The following is a 20,162-nucleotide window of genomic DNA, read 5'->3' as shown; positions in this document are numbered from 1 at the left end:
GTATAGCAGGCTGCTTGGGCTTATCAACACATTTACAAGACAAAAGAGGCTGACAGAGGTGCGAAAGGATTTAAGGTGGGCTGGATTTACGAGTTTGTTTTTTTTTTTGTTGGCTCTGGTATTCCTAGTGATATTATCTTACTTGGACTGGCGCATGGCACAGACTGAACTTCAGTGAAGACTACCTTGTCAGTTTTGTTCCTCAGTCTGGCACCTAACGTTTTGAATTTGGATCACAGAACTGCTAGACTACCCTTATGCGTATGTCACTTGTTCTAACAAGGACAATGACAACTGGATCCACCTCCACTCTGCCAAGAGCTTATCCACCCTTCTAGGGAGGCTCCCCTCCACCTGTGCACCTGGAAGGCAACACACTGTGCAAGACTTCTCTGCAGCACACCTGTGCTTCAACCCCCATAATGATCGAGTCAAAGTATCACTACCTCTCTTTCTGAGAACTGGTTTTGAGGTAGTCCGTTGGGGCTCCTACCACCTCAATCAGACACACCATCCAACTCCACAAGGACGTGATAGTTTGACTCTTCAAATTCTCTCACTGATGCCCCTGGACAGTGTGCACCCTTTACCTTGCAACTTGTGACCGTGACCCACCTATTTCTACCTCTCTGGTGTAGAATCTCCTCCTGCACCAGCTTAGGGGTGCACACTCTTTCTAAAGGACAACTGACTCTTACAAACCACCGTCTAAAAAGTCCAGCATCCAACAGGACTTGCATTGCACTGGCCTCAGTATTAAAATTTGATTTAGAATTCGTAAAGCTGCCTTAACTTTTTTCTTGAAATTAAATGATTTAACTTAGCTGAAAAAGCTATTTGTGTTATCATTGTACACCTGTACTGTTCTCTTTTTCAGCCACCTGTTTGTACTTCTGAGGTTAACTTCATTTTTCTGTGTCTGTTCTAACTTTGCACTCCTCTTATCCCTTACTAAAAGCTCTCCACTCACACTGTTTGTAATCCTCTTATTAATGAACAAATATGCAGTTGCCCGCTTAACTGTTCTACCTCTGGACCGCTAAGAACTGTTCAATCTAAAACAAATGAATAAAACTTTACCCACTTATCTGCTCATACATCCCCTTGTGTCTGATCGGGAGTTTTAACGCTGGCCGCTTACCTATGCGTCGCTGAGCCTTCCCCTTTATTGCTTTGAAGTCAGCCCTGGTCTTTTTTACTTGCTTTTAAACTAAATTAACACTGTTACAACACAGTTATTAGCTTACACATGCCAATATCAGTAACTGCTGCTTTCTACCCTCCTCCTCAAATGATAGTTCTAATACAGATAACTTTATATGCCCTGCTTTGTGCACCAGTAAATACCAATTGCTGACAATATAATCAATTGACAATCAATTATTCAGAATATGGAACAAACGCAGGTTGCACTTCAAAACAGAAAAGCTTATTCTGTTGCATCTAACATAATGATCACTTTAACCCTCTGAATCCTATACAGTATCTTTGGAAATACTTCCTGGAGTCAAACAATTAGAATTGTATACAGATAACTTTTAAAACATCTTATGAACAATTATGCTTCAAATTTAAACTTCCTCAACACAAGTTCCACTAATTTCAAATAAGTTTTGATAAAAAGAATATCCAGTGTTCCACACCTCACACCCATTTCTATTGCAGAAGAAATACTGATCAATCGTAAAGACAGCAACAATATAGAACACATCTTTTAAAGATCCTAGGGCATGGTGGCGAAAGACCTTTCACTTATCTCAGAGTGGAGAGTAGAAGGCCACCATGCATTAAACACCATCTAGCTCCATATGTGCAGGGCATTCAATAATTAAACCTGAGAATGATAATTTTTCTCTCATTTAAAATTGTCTAAAAAAAAAAAAAAAAAAGTATCCACAGTAAAATCCAACCTGCAAAAGCTGCACTGTAGCTCCAGCCTCACTGGGCCACATGTTTAAGAAATGCACCAAATTCTTATCCGGCATAAGTATTTGAATACCTTTCATACAGCCTTGGTAATCAATCCTAACCCAATAACAGCTCTTAACAATGGTATCAAAACATCCTCCAAAAGCAACTTCTCCCAACCATCCAAGAACAGTTTGGTAACGAACACCTTTTCCAGCACGATGGAGCATCGCATCATAAGGCAAAAGTTTAACTAAATTTCTTGGGGAACAAAAACATTGAAATTTTGGGTTCATGGCCAGGAAACTCCCCAGACCTTGATCCCATTGTGAGATCTTGTGGTCAATCCTCGAGGAGGGTGGACAAACAGAAACCCACAAATACTGAATAACTCCAAGCACTGATTATGCAATAGTGGCCTGCCATCAATAAGGCTTTGGCCCAGACATTGATTGACAGCATGCAGGGGCGAATTGAAAATGTCTTGAAAAAGGGCCAACACTGCAAATATTGACTCTTTGTACAACTTTAATGTAATTGTCAATAAAAGCTTTGGAAACTTATGAAATGTGTGATTATACTTCAGTATATCATAGAAACTTTTGACAAAGATCTAACGATACTGAAGCAGCACACTTTGTGAAAATTAGTTTGTTCCATTCTCAAAACTTTTTCCAACAGCTGTAAATCAAATATTAGCAGTGGTTTAATTGTTTCATTATAAATTAAGTATCAAATCAGATTCCATATTTAGCACACTGGATGAACTCATCCCTTTTACTTACCACATTAGTATATTTAGTTTCTCAGCCTTGGGACACATTGGAATAGTTTGTGAGAGAGTATGAAGCAGCAGGGATGAGGATCAGCACCTCCAAATCTGAAGCCATGCTCCTCAATAGGAACAAGGAGGACTGTGTTCTCCAAGTGAGAGAAGAATTACTACCTCAATCACAGAAGTACCTAGGGGTCTGGTTCATAAGCTAGAAGAAAAGGGAGGGTGAGATGATAGACTGAATGGGGTGGCAAGCACAGTTACGTTGTTGTATACTGATCCGTAAAGGTGAAGGAGGAGTCAATTTACTTATGGTCATTAGCTTTGGGTAATGACCAAAAGGATGATAATTGTAGGTACAAGCAGACAAAATGAGCTTTCTCCAGAGTGTGGCTGGGCTCTCTTTCTTAGAGAAAGGGCGAGAAAAACATCTGGGAGAGGCTCAGAGAAAAGCTGCTGGCCATCCACATTTAAAAAGGAGACAACTGAGGTGGTTGTGTATCTGATATGGATGCCTCCTGGACACCTCCCTGTAGAGTTTTTATGGGCACAACCAGCTGGCAAGACACAAGGGAAGAGGGAGATTTACATCTCCCAGATAGCCTAGGAAAACCTTAGGATCCGACAGTATTAGTGGTTATGTGTGGCAGGGGCAAAGGATGTATAGGCTTCACTGTTAAGACTGTTGCCCCAGCAACCCAGCTTTGGATAAGTAGTAGATGAAAGTCATTAGCTTAATTACGGTTGATAATTTGGAGATCAAAGTTCTCACTCAGAAAGTAAGATTTGTTTTAAAGGCCTAACTTTTATCCAGATATATACTGATTTCACAGGTATTTAAAAGTGTTTAGGGGAAACTGAGCGTTTTCCGATTGTGTGGAATATCACTATCCTACAACCCTGCTCCCATAATATAATGGGTATTAGTTTCAGTTTTCAATTTATATTACTACCTATTTTCAGGAATATATTAGAGTTGAAATTAAGAGAAAAACTTAAGGAAAAGTGGTCTTCTCTAGCATGGTCACCCACAGGCAAGTAGATCTTGGATGGTCATTTGACCTATGATTTTGTAAACATTACCTGCATTCATGAAAGAATGTTTAATCAAGACTTAATGCATGGTATCCGGAAACACACACATGCCTGTCCAGTGTATGCCAATGGCAATCTCCCTTTTTTACATTTAAGGCTTTATGGAACAAACAGAAAACTGACTTTCGAGTAAGGCATTTTAGAGGTGATCTGATTAGGCATTGCTTCACCAGAGACTCCATGTGAAAACCATTGAGCAAGCTTTTGGGGTTTTAGCTTGTCCAGTAAGGTATTGTAACTTGCCAAAGTTTGATAGCTTTTTGCAAATGCCCACATGACATTTTATTAGTAAATGATGCATTTGAAGTTTGTCGCTTACCTCAAACACAGTGAGAGAAAATGGATGAGCAAGATAATCCTGTGTCTGAAGAATCTTCCTTCGGTTTTGACCATTTAAATCCACACTAGAAAGCATATGAAGTTTGGAATCCACCCAGTAGAGTCGTTTTTTTATTAAGTCTAAGAGGAATATGAAATTCAGAAAACTTGCATTAAAAATAAAGATCACAGACACAAAACACCCACCCCATCTCTCTTTTTAAAAAAAAAAAAAAAAAAAGGGGGAGTGATTAAACAGCTATCCCACCTTTTGTACAACTTTAGGAATGTGCTATTTGAACAGGCAAATTAAATCCACAGAAAGGCAGCTTATCAAATTACAAGACTAAGAGGAGTCATTTTAACCTGAACATGAATCTTCAATGCTTTCAAACTGACCAAGATAACAGTTATCAGGGTGGACGTTAGAGGTTACTTTAAAATAAGTTCAGCTGAAACCGAGAAACCAAGTTTGTGGGAACATTTTACACAAATGTAATATTTGGCGTAATGGTACACCAAGGTGGTTATGATGCAATGTAGACTATATTCAACAAATACACACTTTCAAAATCAAGAATTGAACCTTCCAAGTCACTATTCTCCTATATTGAACTGAAATTCCTATTCAACAAAACTGCTTAAGTATAGTAGTGTTTAACACTGACTAAGAAAACAAGAAACCTTATCAGTTAAAACTTAGTACACCATAGAACAAAATGTGCTAAGTGAAAGACCAAGCCATTGACATCTTGCTGTAGAATTTTGTTTCTCTTCAGCCTAGTCACTTAATTAGGATGGTTTAAGAACCTAATTGGGGCTTAAAAGGAAAAATATATATAAAATACATAAATTAGTATTGAGTTCAGCATTCACACATGCTTGTTAATTATAGCACTGCTTATAATACTGTCAAGTATAGAAACTTGTAACGTGAAATGGCCATTAGAAGAATGGATGGAATACATTATGGTACTAGTAACTTAAAACATCTTGTGCATAGCCAGGTGAAAATGGAAAGTTCTTTGGCAAAAGAGAAAAGGTTTTACTGTATATACCATAACATATCCTAATTTAGGAGTTCCCAAGATCTTGCATACAGAATATATTCTGTGAAGATGGAACAGATCTTCATTGATCATAAAGGAACAGACTACACTACTACTATATAGTGTTTCTTGATAAAGGAATCAAAAATAAGATTGTAAAGGCAAATTAAAAACAATGCACAAAACAATATTGTTCAAAAGAATTACAAGTAAAATCATTCAGTAATTCTTATGTCACTCAACTCCATAAGATGTGTGTACATCTCAAACATACAGGAATGGTTACATTAATAGCCTCTAATGTAAATCATTACCTTTTACTGCTAAATGCTTCTGCACCACATTATCTCCTTAAGTGCAAAATTACTACATACTCAAATTCCACATTATTCAAAGCGAGATCATTTTAACCAAAGCTGCCAATGCACCACTCCTAAGGAATGGTTTACGACTGCAGTGTCACTGCATACCAACAACATAAGCTTAACACTGCAGTGATTTCAGGCACAATCAGTCAGTTTGAAAGGGCATCAAAAAATTGGGCGAGCACAGAAGAAACCACAATTTATATAAATACATGATGAGCCAAAATGAAGTACCACATTTCTGAAGGTCATTGTGCGTGGTAGAGGGAGCCGAGTGAGTTGGGGTGCAGGTCCTTTAATAGGCGATCCCTGTCGAAGCGTTCTTCAAAACCAACGAATCCATCATCACTACGCAACATGCCGTCTGAACACACTTCAGGATTCCACCTATTAGTGACGTCCCAAATCGTAAAAACGGTTCTTTGGTAGGTGACTAAATTTAGACAAACTGGTACAACTTTGAACCCCATGCCATCCTGTGACTGTACGAATACCTGAAACCATCTAAGCTGTAAGAGCATTAATTATGCAGTCTCCTACACTTTCAGCACACAAACATGCTTCTGACTTTGAGACACTTTCAACAAATCTTTGTGGAGAACTTTGCATGAGAAGCTTAACTCTTCCATCAACACAAAATGATGTTAGTGCAGTAACTCACCGAGAGACTGGGACAGCCATAGTGTTGTGCTTTAACATTCTGCAAACCGTTCGAGATGCCATTGTCATTTGCAGCGACGAGGCATATGTCCACTTGACTTGTCGCATAAATAAGCAAAAAAACTTTCACTATTGGGATGAGACCAACCCCTGGATATTTGGGGTGCTGTTGCAGAATTAAGCATTGTAGGCATTTTTTGAGGAAGTGGGGGGGAGCAATGATCACTGTCACTTCAGAACGGTACATTGAAATGCTAGAACACTCTGTGGCCCCAATTGGAAAGAAATGGATGTGGTGGATGCCTGGTTTCAACAGGATTTAGCAACAGCTCATATGGCACGGAGATCCACACGTTTTGCAGGAGAGATTTCCGGGGAAGCTGATCTCCCTGCAAAGCGATTCAGATGTTCAAGTTAGCATGATCTCGCTCCATACGATTTCTTGTGGGGTTCTCTCGAGTCAAAGGAATACAAACACAGACCTCAAAACCTTGAAGCCCTTAAGGATGCTATTCGCCAAGAAATTGCCACTATTCCCCTTGAAAAGGCTGAATGAGTCATGCGAGTGTTCAGAAATCGTCTTTAAGAATATTGCTAATTGCCACCACCTTGAAGATTTTTAAAACTAAAAAAACTTTTGTATACTTTTACTTGCGTTCTAATGAAGATTCTGTTGTAGTGTTTTTGTAGAACAAACATTTGAAATGTGGACTTTTTGCCTCACCCTGTTAAATTTGGCTGCATTTAGTGGAGTTAAACTTGCTTCCATCCACCCAATTACGCAACAAACAAAACATGAAATTTAAATATGGTACTGAAAGACATTTCAAATGGGGGAAAACAGTAAACCATTTACTTTTGTCAAATAAAACCACATTATATTAAAAATTCTATTATAATGATCAACACCTACCAAGAGCGATGCCATTAGGCCACTGAATGTCATCAATCACAAGGAAATGTCGATCTGCTCCATTCATTCCAGCTTTTTCAATCTTTGCAGGCTCTCCCCAATCAGACCAGAAGAGAAAACTTATCAGATCAAAAGTAGGAAGAAAAACAGAGGTAGAAGAAACAAAACCAGTTTACACATGACAAATACTTAAATTACAAAAAAAAAAAAAAAAAAACAAAAAAAACACAGTTCTAAATACTGTTACAATTGGGTAAAAAAAAGCAGTTCTATACACAAGCATGTCCAGAATTGCTAATGCAGGTTAAGTATTCAGTTTTGAAAACACACTATGGTAAAAGGCTTTGAATTTTTATTCAGCAATCACTGTATTACTTAAGCAATTTAATCTATCAATCTGTTAAATGTGCAATTACTACTTTCAATTTAAAAAAAGATCAAAAGTTGCTCTATTGTAGATGTAGATTCAACACATGAATGGGTTATGCAAATTGCTCATAATCACCAAGATATAAAACCAGAAAGAAGCACAGATACTATGTTCTTAGCATTGTACTTAAATATTTTGCACATTTAGTGCTTTCAAGTAGGTAATTAAAAAACAGTTGTGCCATAGTGTTCATTTTAAAATATTTAAAAAAAATGATTGCATATATAAATTTGATCCACCAGTCACTGCCACATGTTTAGTCAGTTTAGGCCCTAAGACATGAACTTATCCCAAAAAATTGATCAAACGCTATTAACCAGCTAGAAGCACAACAGTTCATCTCAGGGCTCCCTACTTCCTCTTTTTACTTTCTCCCTAATGTCAACGTGGGATACTATAAATTCAGACAGCAGTCCGATCAGGACTTTAACCCCAACCCTGTGGAACTGAGTTAGCAGTGCTAACCACTCTACCATTTGTCACCTCTAAACATAAAAATATGCTGTGCAATATTACAAAGGAAATCTACTCAAATTTACATCCATCCATCCAGACAATAGACACACACAAGTTCCTTCTCTTCTGCCACCTTCACTCCCACTTGCAAGCTCTTTCCTCTGCCTTTGGGCTCCTCGAATGGAGTGAGGTGGCCCCATATGTTGCACCCAGATGTGCTCCAGGTACACCCTGATGAACTTCCAGCAGCACTTCCTGGTGTGGCAGAAATGCTGCAGTTCAGGGTTCTGGGATGGTCCAATTACACCCTGGCATTGGCCCCAATGTAAATCAGGGAGACTTCCCTCGATCTCTGTGGGAGGTATAGTTTTCTACCAGACTTTCGATCCTTCAGGCGTCCCAACTAAGTAAGAACCCCAGTTGTCCGTCACACTTATATTATAAAGTAATTTCAAACTCCAGAGGAGTAAAAAAAATTGTGGGTAGGAATTTAGTACCATACTGACAACTAATTCCAAAGGAACTATAAAATTAAAACCTTCCTGCAGGAGAGAAGTTAGAATTGCAGTAGAGTAACGATATTCTGTTTGCTTTGTTCCCAGCAACAATGAAATGATCCTCCTGATAAATGCTCATAAATTAGAATATACATACAACATGGTGTTTATTATGTCTGTTGACATTTGTCAGAACCGACCACTTAGCTTGTCAGTCAGTAGAAAGTGTACTAAAAAGTACTGGAAAAGTGAATAATTCATAGTATCTTCAGCCTTAAAAGGTTGTGAAAAATACTAATGCAAAAAGACTTATGATGGGCAAAAAAATAAATAAATAAAAAGCAACAAGTGTCTTGAACAGCGTTTCCAGCAACTGTCACTTACAAATTCAGTCTTGGCATTTACATGCTGAAAAATTTGGTAGCATTCTAGGACCTCCAAATTAATTTTGAATTTAGCTAGGACCTTCAAATAGTTTCTGAATAACAGTTCTCATGCTCTTCAAACTATTTAATAAACACTTGAATTTTTGAACAGATGTACTAACCTTTAATGTTTGACTACACATAAAAAAATGCACATAATATATGGAGACTGAACGGTTTTGAACATGGAAGATTGTCCTGTGTTATGTTTAATAAACAAAACTGTTAACAGCGAGTCATTAAAAATAGAATTTAATTTCATTCTATTACAATTTTTAACAAGTTTTCAGGTTTAAAAAAAAAAAAAAAAAGCAATAAAATTTACCAACCTGAGATTAAATGTTCTTAGCTCATTTTCTTTGAAAATGAGCAAGAACACATCATCAACTACATACTGTAGTTGGTGCACCTTCTAAATGCTTGGTGTTTTAAAATCAAATCATCAGTAGTACAGTATCTGTTTCGATAACTAAGACAATAGGCCAGCTTGATGACAGAGAAACTAGCTGCAATCAGGTCAGTTTGAAACAACTGGGTGCAACACCTTCCCCTGTGCTACAGACTTGAATCCAACATTACAATAGATGAGCAGCAATTGTTTTTAAACTTTGCCCAAGTTGGGACAGAAACTCCTTAAGAGAAGGTGGACAGCGGTAAGAAAAATAAACCCAAGCCAGAGTTTCCATCTCTGCTGCAGAGTACAAAATAAACAGGCCTGTCAATTCAATATGTGTTTTTATTGACGACCGACACATCCCTGGTGATGAATCATTCTGAATGCTGGTGACCTCAAAAAGGAAACTGTTAGCAGCATATTCCATTTGTGGGAAACAACAAGCTGGAGCTGCACTATTCAAATACATTTAGTGACATTGAGAAATGTACAATCTGAACTGGTCTGAACACATTATTACCACCTACAACCGTTATTTACAGCAGAAGTTCGCCATTTCATAATCCTGCAAGAGAAAATGTAGAGAGGTTTGTGGACCCAACAACAAAAGGACACAGTATTCCTGCATGTGCATGCATGAAATCCACAATACCCATATGCAAACACCACAAAGTAAAACGGTCCTTCATGTAGCATAGACACAAAGTTTGTTCAACGAGGCTCATTAAATCATTTCAGTACTGTGTGTAAACTATATCCTTTTGATTTGTTCGGTTCAAAACAAATAGCTCAGAAAACCTTCTCATTTATATATTGTTCAAGATTAATATATTCCAAGTCTTAATATTTCGATTTCCACACAATTGCATTTTATCACAAACTGAAAAGCACTTTCATTGATAAATGTGATAGAGCAGATTATATATTTTCTGTCTATATTGTTTGTAAGTGAGAACCTACTTGGATATTTACTTGACATAAATGTTTAGTTTAAAAACACAGTAATGTAGCAGGTCTACCAGGACCATGAACATCAGCCGAGTAACAACATGACCACCACACGAGTTAAAACCAAATAAGTTTTCAAATATATAGATTCCAACCTGAGTGATAATACATTGCATTGGGTGAAGAAGTCTATGGTAACTTTGTTATTTAAGAAATTTGAACCACAATTTTTAAAGTACCATCCATTGCAGATTTAAATTCTACATTGAAGTCTCAAGCTAGTATTGCTGGCTGCCAAAGAAGTCGCAACAACAAGCAACACTAACCGGATTTCTTTTTCTTCGGTTATAGTCTTGAATAAATGAGCACTTGTTTGGTTATACTTGTACCTTTTGTGAAAGTGCTTGGATATTTGGACTTCAGCCTTCACTCACACACACACGCGCACACACACACACACACACACTTCATGTCAAAATTTTGCCATTGGTATTAAAACAGAGGAAAAAATTTTGTCTTTTAGGTATGTGTTCAACATTTCTTGACTTTTCTGTCATCCTGCACTTCTAGATCTTTGTAGACACAGAACACAGGTGAAATGCTTGTGTTCCAAATATATTTTTTAGCCTATACAGCTCTAGGTACCGGACTCCCCGATAAACAAGGCTTCAGCTGGGAGAGGTTTTTGCTGGTTTCTGTGACAATGGGAGGATGGTATAGCAGGCTGCTTGGGCTTAACACATTTACAAGACCAAAAATGCTGATGGAGAGGTGCAAGCTGATTTAAGGCGGGCCATATTGGAGAGGTTTTTTCGTAAGCTTTGGCAATTCTAGTGTTAACCATACTGAGAATGAAAAACCTTGAAAGAGCCCGACACCACTCCTTATCACTCCCAAAACACAGGAAACTATGAAACAAGACATTCTCTTTTTGATAGAAAAAGTGCAAAGCATCAGCACAGACAGTTTGTAAAAATTTCAGCATGACCAAAAAAAAAAAAAAAAAAATTTAGAATGATCCAGCAACTTCATGATGTGAAAATAGTCTTTCACATAAAACATCTGTTGGTATGTGCATTGCCCTGTGTGCTACCACAGCAGTAGCATGGTTTTGGAGCGGCAAGCTGCTGCCAGACTATTTTCTGAAAAGCGTACAAGGCAAGTTTCTCACACAAAATCAATACCTATGTATTTTTTTTTTATGACTGACAATGTTGCCATTTCCACTTTATTTTGATCAAATATACGTTTGCACGTCTGACTGTATTCTTTCTTCTTTGATCTCAGAGGCACAGGGGTGTAGTTAAAGTACAGCTGCCGCACAGCTCAGGTGACCTTTTTGGTGACCAACTGTCTAGTACAGTTGGCAGAAGTGTCCCTAGCCCTCAGGAACACAATGATTACACCATTATAATTCAGTAAAATCTAGTTTGGTTAGTCTGTCTCCTTTGCCCTAAATGCAATTGATGAGTTTGATGATATTCAAACACTTGTGATTTCTCTGAGCCCGAGGTGAAGCAAACACCTGTGTATGCTCATCACTATTTTTCACCCAAAATTAACAGTAGCAAACAAATCAACAACCACCTCACATAGACCAGAAATTCATGAAAATGCATTCACATGCTTTGAGTATTAGGAGCTATTAGTTGTGATGTGTTGCTTTCCCACTTGAAGGCAGCAAAACCATGGGCTGCAGCAGTGTATTATAGAAAGCAGTGTACCACCACTGTTCCCTCCTATTAAAACTATTCTAGGCTGGCACTGCCTACATTACAATTATCAGAAGCCTTGAAACTCCAAAAAAAAAAAAAAAAACAGCAGCCAAAGGCAAAACTATTGATTACAAAACACCCCCCAAATTGTTAGACTTTGTCAGATTTTACCAAAATAGTCTCTTCCTGCCTGCACAAGTGTGCACTGCAATACACCAAGACACTGCTCCACATTGAGCTATTGATTGTGAACTTACAAGCCTGATTACATAAAGCTGCAGTGGGCCAAGCAGTGGGAAATAAGACTGTTGCATCTTTATTTTCACCGAGACATGGCTTCAGGAAAACATTGCAGACTCTGCCATTCAGCAAGACGGACTGACCATCTTCTGGGCAAACACAGAATCCTTTGTTTAGCAAGACCCACAGTGGGCGACTGTGTTTATGTGAATAGAGTGTGGTGTACAAACGCTGCTGCAGTCTCGCGACACCGTTTCTCCGCTGATAGAGGTTTTATCTGCAAGGTGCTGGCCTTTCTACCTGCTGAGGGAGTACAGCTATGTGCTGGTGGTTGCCATGTACCTCCTGCCTAGTGCGAATGCTAACCAGGGGCTAGCAGAACTCTAGACCATCAGCAAACTGCAAACACACCCCGGGGCATTTTTCATTGCCAACTTGAAGTCAGTTCTCCCAAAATTCTTCCAGCAGGTGAACTTTGCTACTAGAAGGGGAAGCGGTCTTGACAATGTTTACACGAGCGCGTCTGATGCCTACAATGCCTTACCCCACCCCAATCTCGGCCACTCAGACCACATCAATGTGTTCATGGTCCTTGCGTACAAGTCTCTGCTGAAGCATACTAAACCAGCCCGTAAAAACATCAGTACGACAGGTTAGTGCTGATTCAGCTCTTCAAGACTGCTTTAAATTGACTGACTGGGACATTTTCAGAGAGGCTGCTATGGATGATGACTCCATCAACCTGGAGGAGTACACAGACTTTGGCTGGCAGCATCTACAAATGCATAGAGGATGTTACTGTTACCAAGGATTTTACCACAAGAGCCAACCAAAAGCCCTGGAGGATGAGAAGTGCACACACTGCTTAAGACCAGACATGCAGCCTTCAGGTTTGGAGACAAAGCTGCCCTCCGGGTGGCCAGAGCCGACCTGTCTCGTGCTATGAGGAGAGCCAAGTGGGCCTAAGTGCAGAGGATTAACACTACAATAACCAGAGCCTACGAAAAAACTCGTAATTCCGTCCCACCTTAAATTGTTTCTTAAATCCCTTCACCCCTCTCCGCCAGCGCCCTTTGTCTTCTAAATGTGCTGATAAAGAGAAGCTAGGAGCAGCCGGCTATTCCATCCCCCCACCAATTTAGAACGTGCACGAACTTCTCTCAGCCCATGCCTTGATTGAGTATCTGAGAGTGAAGTGGAGTTTTAGAGTGGAAATAGATCGTTATTTGGAACGCACGCATTTCATGTCTGTTCCGTTTCTACAGTAATCTGTGTCAACACATTGTTAAAACAGAAGCGTTTTTTTATATTCTAGTAGTAGATGACAAAATGTAGGCATAAACTATACAATGTATGAAGCCTAAAGTCCAAATAGCAAAGAAACATTTTCATTAAAAGGTTCAAATATAACACAACAATTTCACTTTTATTCAAAAATACAACTGCAGAAAGTACAGTGTCAGGTGCTCATTCAGTGTAATAGGAACCATAGCACAGAGAGGTGTGTGCACTGCAACAAGTACACGTGTCGTAAATGTGAGAAGGACAGTTCTTGGGTGTGTGGGAACTGTTAATATTTGAATGTGATGATTTTATATAGCACGGAATGAAAATCAGCACTTCTTAGCATTGCACCATGCAAGCTGTCGTATCAAATTGCCTACTGTAACTTGCTTTTTTTTCCTTCGGTTATACAGGTAGTCTTGAATAAAAGTGCACTTGTTTTGTTTGCGAAATGAAGTGTCTGCGTGCACTTTTCATGGCATAACACGTGTATTTTTTCAGCATGCCTGTTTGAGCAGTATAAAAAGTATTGAAAAGTATAACAAAACAACGGGCAGATGGGGAGTGTCTGATGATTGCATATAGCGCCGAAGTTATGTCAACATACCTGGCTGTGTGCTCAAGGAATGTGCCAACCAACTGGCTGGTGTCCTCACAGAGACATTCAAGAAATCCGAGCCAGTTATCAGTCCTAGCATGCTTCAAGTTGACAACCATCATACCAGGGCCGAAGAAGTCAGTGACATGCTTGAATGACAACCGACCAATTGTACTCACGGCAGTCATCATGAAGTGCTTTGAAAGGTTAGTCATGTCACACAAAGATGAATCTCCCTGCCTCCCTTGACCTCTTCACTTTGCATACCACTCAAAGAGGTCAACCGAGGAAGCCATATGCTCTGCCCTTCACCTCTCCCTGACACATCTAGATTTAAAAAAAAAAAAAAAAAAATGTCCGGATGCTATTCATAGACTTTAGCTCCGTCTTCAACACAATTATCCCTCAAAAGCTGGTTGTGAAACTGAGCAGGTTAGGCCTGAACACCACCCTCTGCAATTGGATCTGGGACTCTTGACAAAGAGGACCTGGTCAGCTCGGATGGGCAGCAACACCACCAGCATCATCACACTGGGCACTGGAGCTTCCACAGGGCTGCGTGCTTGATCCTCTGCTCTTCACCCTGCCGCCCTCCAACTGCACAGCTACGCACAACAACCACCACATAATCAAGTTTGCGGACGATATGACTGTGCTGGGACTGAGAAGCAGGAATGACTAAACAGTATACAGAGATGATGTGGAACGGCCGCCTGCATGGCGTGAAGACAACCTCTCAAAGTTGACATGACCCAAAGAGAGAGAGAAAAAAAAAAAAAAAAGGAAAGTGGACTTCCGAAAAATCACATCCTGCCCACATCAGATATAAAGACTGTTAGGAGTACAAGCTCCTCTGTGTGCTCATAACTGAGGAACTTGGTGGACAATTCCTTTGCACTAATCAAGAAAGCCCAGCAGAGACTATACTCTGAGTCAGCTCAAGAGATCTAGCCAACCAGGTTCTACAGAGGCACCATTGAGAGTGTACTGACCAGCTGCATCACAGACTGGTAAGGCAACTGCAACAGAATGCAAGTGTCTGCAAAGGATAGTAAAGACAGCAGTGAACATTATTGGGGTGCCTCTCCCTTCACTACAGGACACATTTTACAAATGTAGTGTCTGCAAGGCCTGAAGCATTGGGCAGGACCCCTTACACCCCTCACATGGACTTTTCACACTTCTGCTATCCAAAATAAGATACTGCAGAATCAAAGCCTGATCTGCAGTATACATTTTACCTCCCCAAGCTGTCAGACTCCAACATCATACTGCCTCCTGATATCTTCCACACTGTCTCAACCACCTCTAAAAACCCCCTGACAAAGAACTTTTATACATGCAAATCACTTTCCTGCAAAGACTAGTTTGCATAAAGAACTGAAAACCTCATACTGACCTTTAAGTATTTTGCACACTGCACTTTCACATTCTTTGACATCCTTCTACTGTGTAATATTCTGACCTGTCATTGTTTACACATGTCAAACAAATATACACTGAGTCATGCAGCCATTTCTGTACTACCTCACACTGTGCTGCGGGGGTTGCGTTCCAGACCCCCCCTACGATAGGTGAAAATCCGCTAAGTAGAAACCATATGTTTTTATGGTTATTTTTATATATTTTAAGCCCTTATAAAAACTCTCCCAAACTGTTTATAAATATTCCCCGCACAGTTATAAAGCATAAACCCTTTGTATTCTTAGTTATCAGGTAAGATTCATTGAAATTATGTATGTAAACACACTGTTTATATACAGTAAAACCTTAATATTTTAAATGATCGAGTGTCTCCGATATCACATATGTTACAGCCATTACGATAGACAGGCCACCAGCAATAAATACGTACAATGCAAGAAAAATTGTATACAGTAAATGTGTGTACAGTGACACTAAACATACGTACATGTACTAAGTACTGCAAGTAGAAAATTAATTATGGTTACTCACCAACAATGACACGATGACTTGTCCAATAACGATGAGTTTAGTTTTACTGCACAACAAAGGAGAGCGTTATAGCTCTTCTAAAGGAGTCTGTTCAAGCGACTGTGTAGCACCGCCGTTCTTCTTCAATCCAAATCTCTAAAGCAGATTCTATCCAGACTACTGCCTTATTACATCCACTTACAACTCGTTTTGCATCCTGGTTAAAAGGACACTGCGGCCGTAGATCTCATATTCCTTTCCTACTTTTTAAATAAAAAGAATCGTAGCCTCATTGATGCCGTAATGGCATCCTATAGCGGCGTAGCTTATCCCTTCCTTCAACATATCCAAAACGTTTACCTTTTCGGCAATCGTTAACATCTTCTGTTGGTGCTTGGGCACGGCCCCTGAAGCAGTAGCAGGAGCAGATCATTTTGGAGCCACAATGAAGGGCTTGACTATGCACAAAGATAAACACAAAAGAGCACAAAAGTTCACTCTTTAAACAGCGAAACACATTGATGCTGAATGAGCGAGACGAGACTTCCTGGTTAACGCCGCAGAACCGAATTTGGCACTCCGTCACAGCCATTCAGCATACAGGAACTTAACTGCGTGCTCGATTGGTTAGCTTCTCAGCCATCCGCCAACAGCGTCCCTTGTATGAAATCAACTGGGCAAACCAACTGAGGAAGCATGTACAGGAAGTAAAAAGACCCATTGTCCGCAGAAAACGCAAAGCGAAAAATCTGCGTTATATATGTAGATATGCTTACATATAAAATCCGCGATAGAGTGAAGCCGCGAAAGTCGAAGCCCGATATAGCGAGGAATTACTGTATTACATATTTATTGAATATATTTATCTAGGTTGCACACAACCATACATTGCATCAATGTTCATATTGCTTACTACAGGTCATATTGCTGCTGCTACTTTGTCTTGTCTTTGCACAATGTCTTGAATTTTTTGCGTTTTAAAATTTAGATTTTTTATTTGCACTTCATGTTACACTGTGGACCTTGAGCTTCACAATTTAATTTCTATATACAGTACTTGTATATGGTTAAGATGACAAAGTTTGCTTTGACATCTAAGAACCACTGGTCAATATGGAATTGCCTAGTAACCAAACACACCACATCCACTACAAACAGAGGGATAGGTAGCAGCACTTTCAACTGCACCAGCAACTAAAAGTAACAGCTCATAGGGATAGCCTCTGAAATATACATTATAACCTATTATATCCTAATATTATATATTATAAAATCTTACTGTGAACGTCCTAGCTGAAAAAGGTGCACATATTGTATAATAAATACAGGAAATACAAACAAATCTGTTTAATTAGTGCATATGAAGTGTTAAGCACTGCTCGTGGTCTAAAAAAGCCACAATTTAGAGTCTACCAAACCTAAGGCGGCAATAAATAACTTATCAGATGGAAATGGAAAACAGCTGCAGATATCCACCTTCACATTTGAAATCAGCACAATTTCATTATGTACCTCTAAGGCCGGAGTTATACTTCACGCGACGCATGCTGCAGCGGACGCGCCTGCTACGCAAGCCTTGTAGTGTTCATACTTGCACGCGTACTTTACATAAAACTGGAGGAATCCACCAGGTGGCAGTGCGAGATATTACGGTGAGAACAAGTTCGGCTTCTCGGTGTTGTGAATTGCCTAGAACACCTATTAAATTCTGATGACACCTTACCGCAATATCTCTGAAAATGATGTTTATTTATTAAATCCATCAATCCAGGGATGTGTCCATTCCAGGAAGCATTGGGCACGAGTGAGAAACAGTCCCTTGACGAGGCCGCAGCTCATCACAAGGTGAATACAAGCACACACATACACTAGCGTCATTTTAGCGGCACAAAATCTCCAAATCTGCATATCTTTGGAAGGAAACCGGAGCACAGTGTGGAATACAAGCAGGAAATACCAGCAACATAACTCCCTGCGAGACACCCCCATGTGTGTAATTAACAGTATTCATTATTTAAACAAAATTATATGTAAAATGTAACACACACTTTAATGCATTTCACCATGAAAGTGATATCAAGTATAAATCTAAAGATTCTAAATGTGCAGAGAGTTGGATTATACATTTAATTTGTTCTGTGTGGCGATCTATTGCTGCTTTTCGCTGCTGTCACGTCCAAGCAGCTCGTAGCGATTAAAAACTGGAGATGACGTTTACGACGGTCTGTATGTAAATCCTACGGGATGAATGCTTTGATGTGGTGAAGCAAAATGCCGACATACAGATGCATTCGTGGTGCCTTTATATTCAAGCGTCGCATATTCCCGATTGTAATGACACGATACATTTTAAAAGTCTCACATACCATCTTTTGTGCAGTCTTTTTTTTTTTGGCAACTTCACATCGGCAACATTATGTAGAGCGCTGTATTTGAGCCACTGAGAAAAAAAAATAAGACACGGTGAAAACGTGTATTGTGATTAAAGTGGAAATTTCGGCTTTAACCTCGAAATGTCCACTTTAACCTCGTAGTTTATTATTAAAGCAGACCATCGTACACGTCATCCCAGTTTTTAATCGCTATGAGCTTCTTGGACCTGACGGCAGGTAAAGCAAAAAAATATAAAACAGACGACACAAAAGATGGTATGTGAGACTTTTAAAATGTATCGTGTCATTACGATCGGGAATATGCGACGCTTGAATATAGAAGCACCACGAATGCATCTGTATGTCACTATTTTGCTTCACCACTTTGAACCATTCATCAAACAGCAAAGCGCGTACATCGATCCCCGATGGATCTCCATAGAGGCTTGCTGTCACATGCAGATAGTAAACAGAGACTCTGACGTCACGTTCCGACTTTTAGCACACTGCGCCCCCCGACTTTTTGCTGGTACTGCAACTCGAGCACGCGTCGCGTTAATTTCTGAGGACCTGCTCAGAGGACACGTGAAATGAACACTAGAAACGCGTGGCAGCCATGATACGGGGGCGTACGCGTTCTGAGCGTGAAGTATAAATCGGCCCTAAGACAACTGTGCAGGTAATTTAAAAAAAAAAAAAGAGCTTTTACATAAATCTGCAATGCGGTGTAAACAGTTTAGATTTACAGTGAAACTCGTATGTACATCCATCACCATGCTGCAAAGAGGCACAACTCTCACTCCTGTACATGTAAAATCATGCAAGAATCTGAAATTTCCAGTTTACTTGTTATAATAAACATGCCTCAGAAATGTGGAACACGCGTTACAATATTTTCAAAACCTTTACTAGTTCAAAGTGAACAAATTCAAGTTTAAATGCTTTTGATTCCATGTTGGACCCCGGTATGCTCTACCCCAGGGGTCCTCAATCACAGTCCTGGAGGGCTGCAGGTTTTTGCTCCAACCCAATTGCTTAAGAAGCACTTATTGCTCAAGTAACACTTCTGCTTCACTTAAGTTGTCTCTCTCATTAAGATTTTGAACCCTTATTGCTTAGTCTTAAACAGCTGTATTCTTGGTTTTTAACTGCTCCTAATTAGCAACATGCAAATGACAAGACTGGCATTTCTCCATTTAGCTTGTTACCATTTACACCTGTGTTTTTTTATCATGCACGATTGGGTTCAATAAATACTTTGAAAGTGAAGAGTAAGAAGGACTGAGAATTACTCATCCATTTAAGCCTTCAAATCATTTGGAGGATATCCTTAGAAAGGGGAAGAAAATCTAGGATATGAGAATTACCTCACAGAGTTAAAGCACTAACAAGCCATGAAATTAAAAAGAAAAGAATTGCTTTCTAATTAAGCAACTGGGTTAGAAGAAAAACCTGCAGCCACTGTAGCCCTACAGGACTGTGACTGATGACCTCTGCTCTACCCCCATTATATAGTACTGATGAGGTAGTTTTTCAAAATATTACAACAATCTTCATCTTAAACTGCATCATCACAAACAAATATACCACGATTGTGAAAAAATAACTGGCTTGAAAAATACACCACCAAAACTTCAATATTTTTCCTTTACTTTCAGGAAAACCCATTTTTCCTAACCCTCTCACACATCCTTATCTTAACCCCACTGTTTACCATACTCTATTCCTCTTTCCCTTGCCTAATCTTAAGGTTCATTCTATTCTTGCCCTGAAAGCTTTCTTTTA

General features: G+C 39.4%; 1 protein-coding gene across 2 annotated transcripts in view; it reads right to left on the bottom strand.

The window, feature by feature from the left end:
* vldlr (very low density lipoprotein receptor) overlaps nt 1-20,162 on the bottom strand; it is a 258,783-nt gene that overhangs the window by 96,675 nt on the left and 141,946 nt on the right. For both annotated transcript variants that reach the window (XM_039751092.1, XM_039751091.1), the window contains exons 12-13: nt 7,084-7,202; nt 4,098-4,237 (exon numbers count right to left, since the gene is read on the bottom strand). In XM_039751092.1, the coding sequence (XP_039607026.1) occupies nt 4,098-4,237; nt 7,084-7,202 (259 nt within the window). The remainder of the gene's footprint in view (nt 1-4,097; nt 4,238-7,083; nt 7,203-20,162) is intronic.

This window comes from Polypterus senegalus, chromosome 4, assembly GCF_016835505.1.
Source record: "Polypterus senegalus isolate Bchr_013 chromosome 4, ASM1683550v1, whole genome shotgun sequence".
Taxonomy (NCBI): domain Eukaryota; kingdom Metazoa; phylum Chordata; class Cladistia; order Polypteriformes; family Polypteridae; genus Polypterus; species Polypterus senegalus.
The sequence above is the reverse complement of the archived record's forward strand: the minus strand, read 5'-3'. Positions and strand labels throughout refer to the sequence as shown.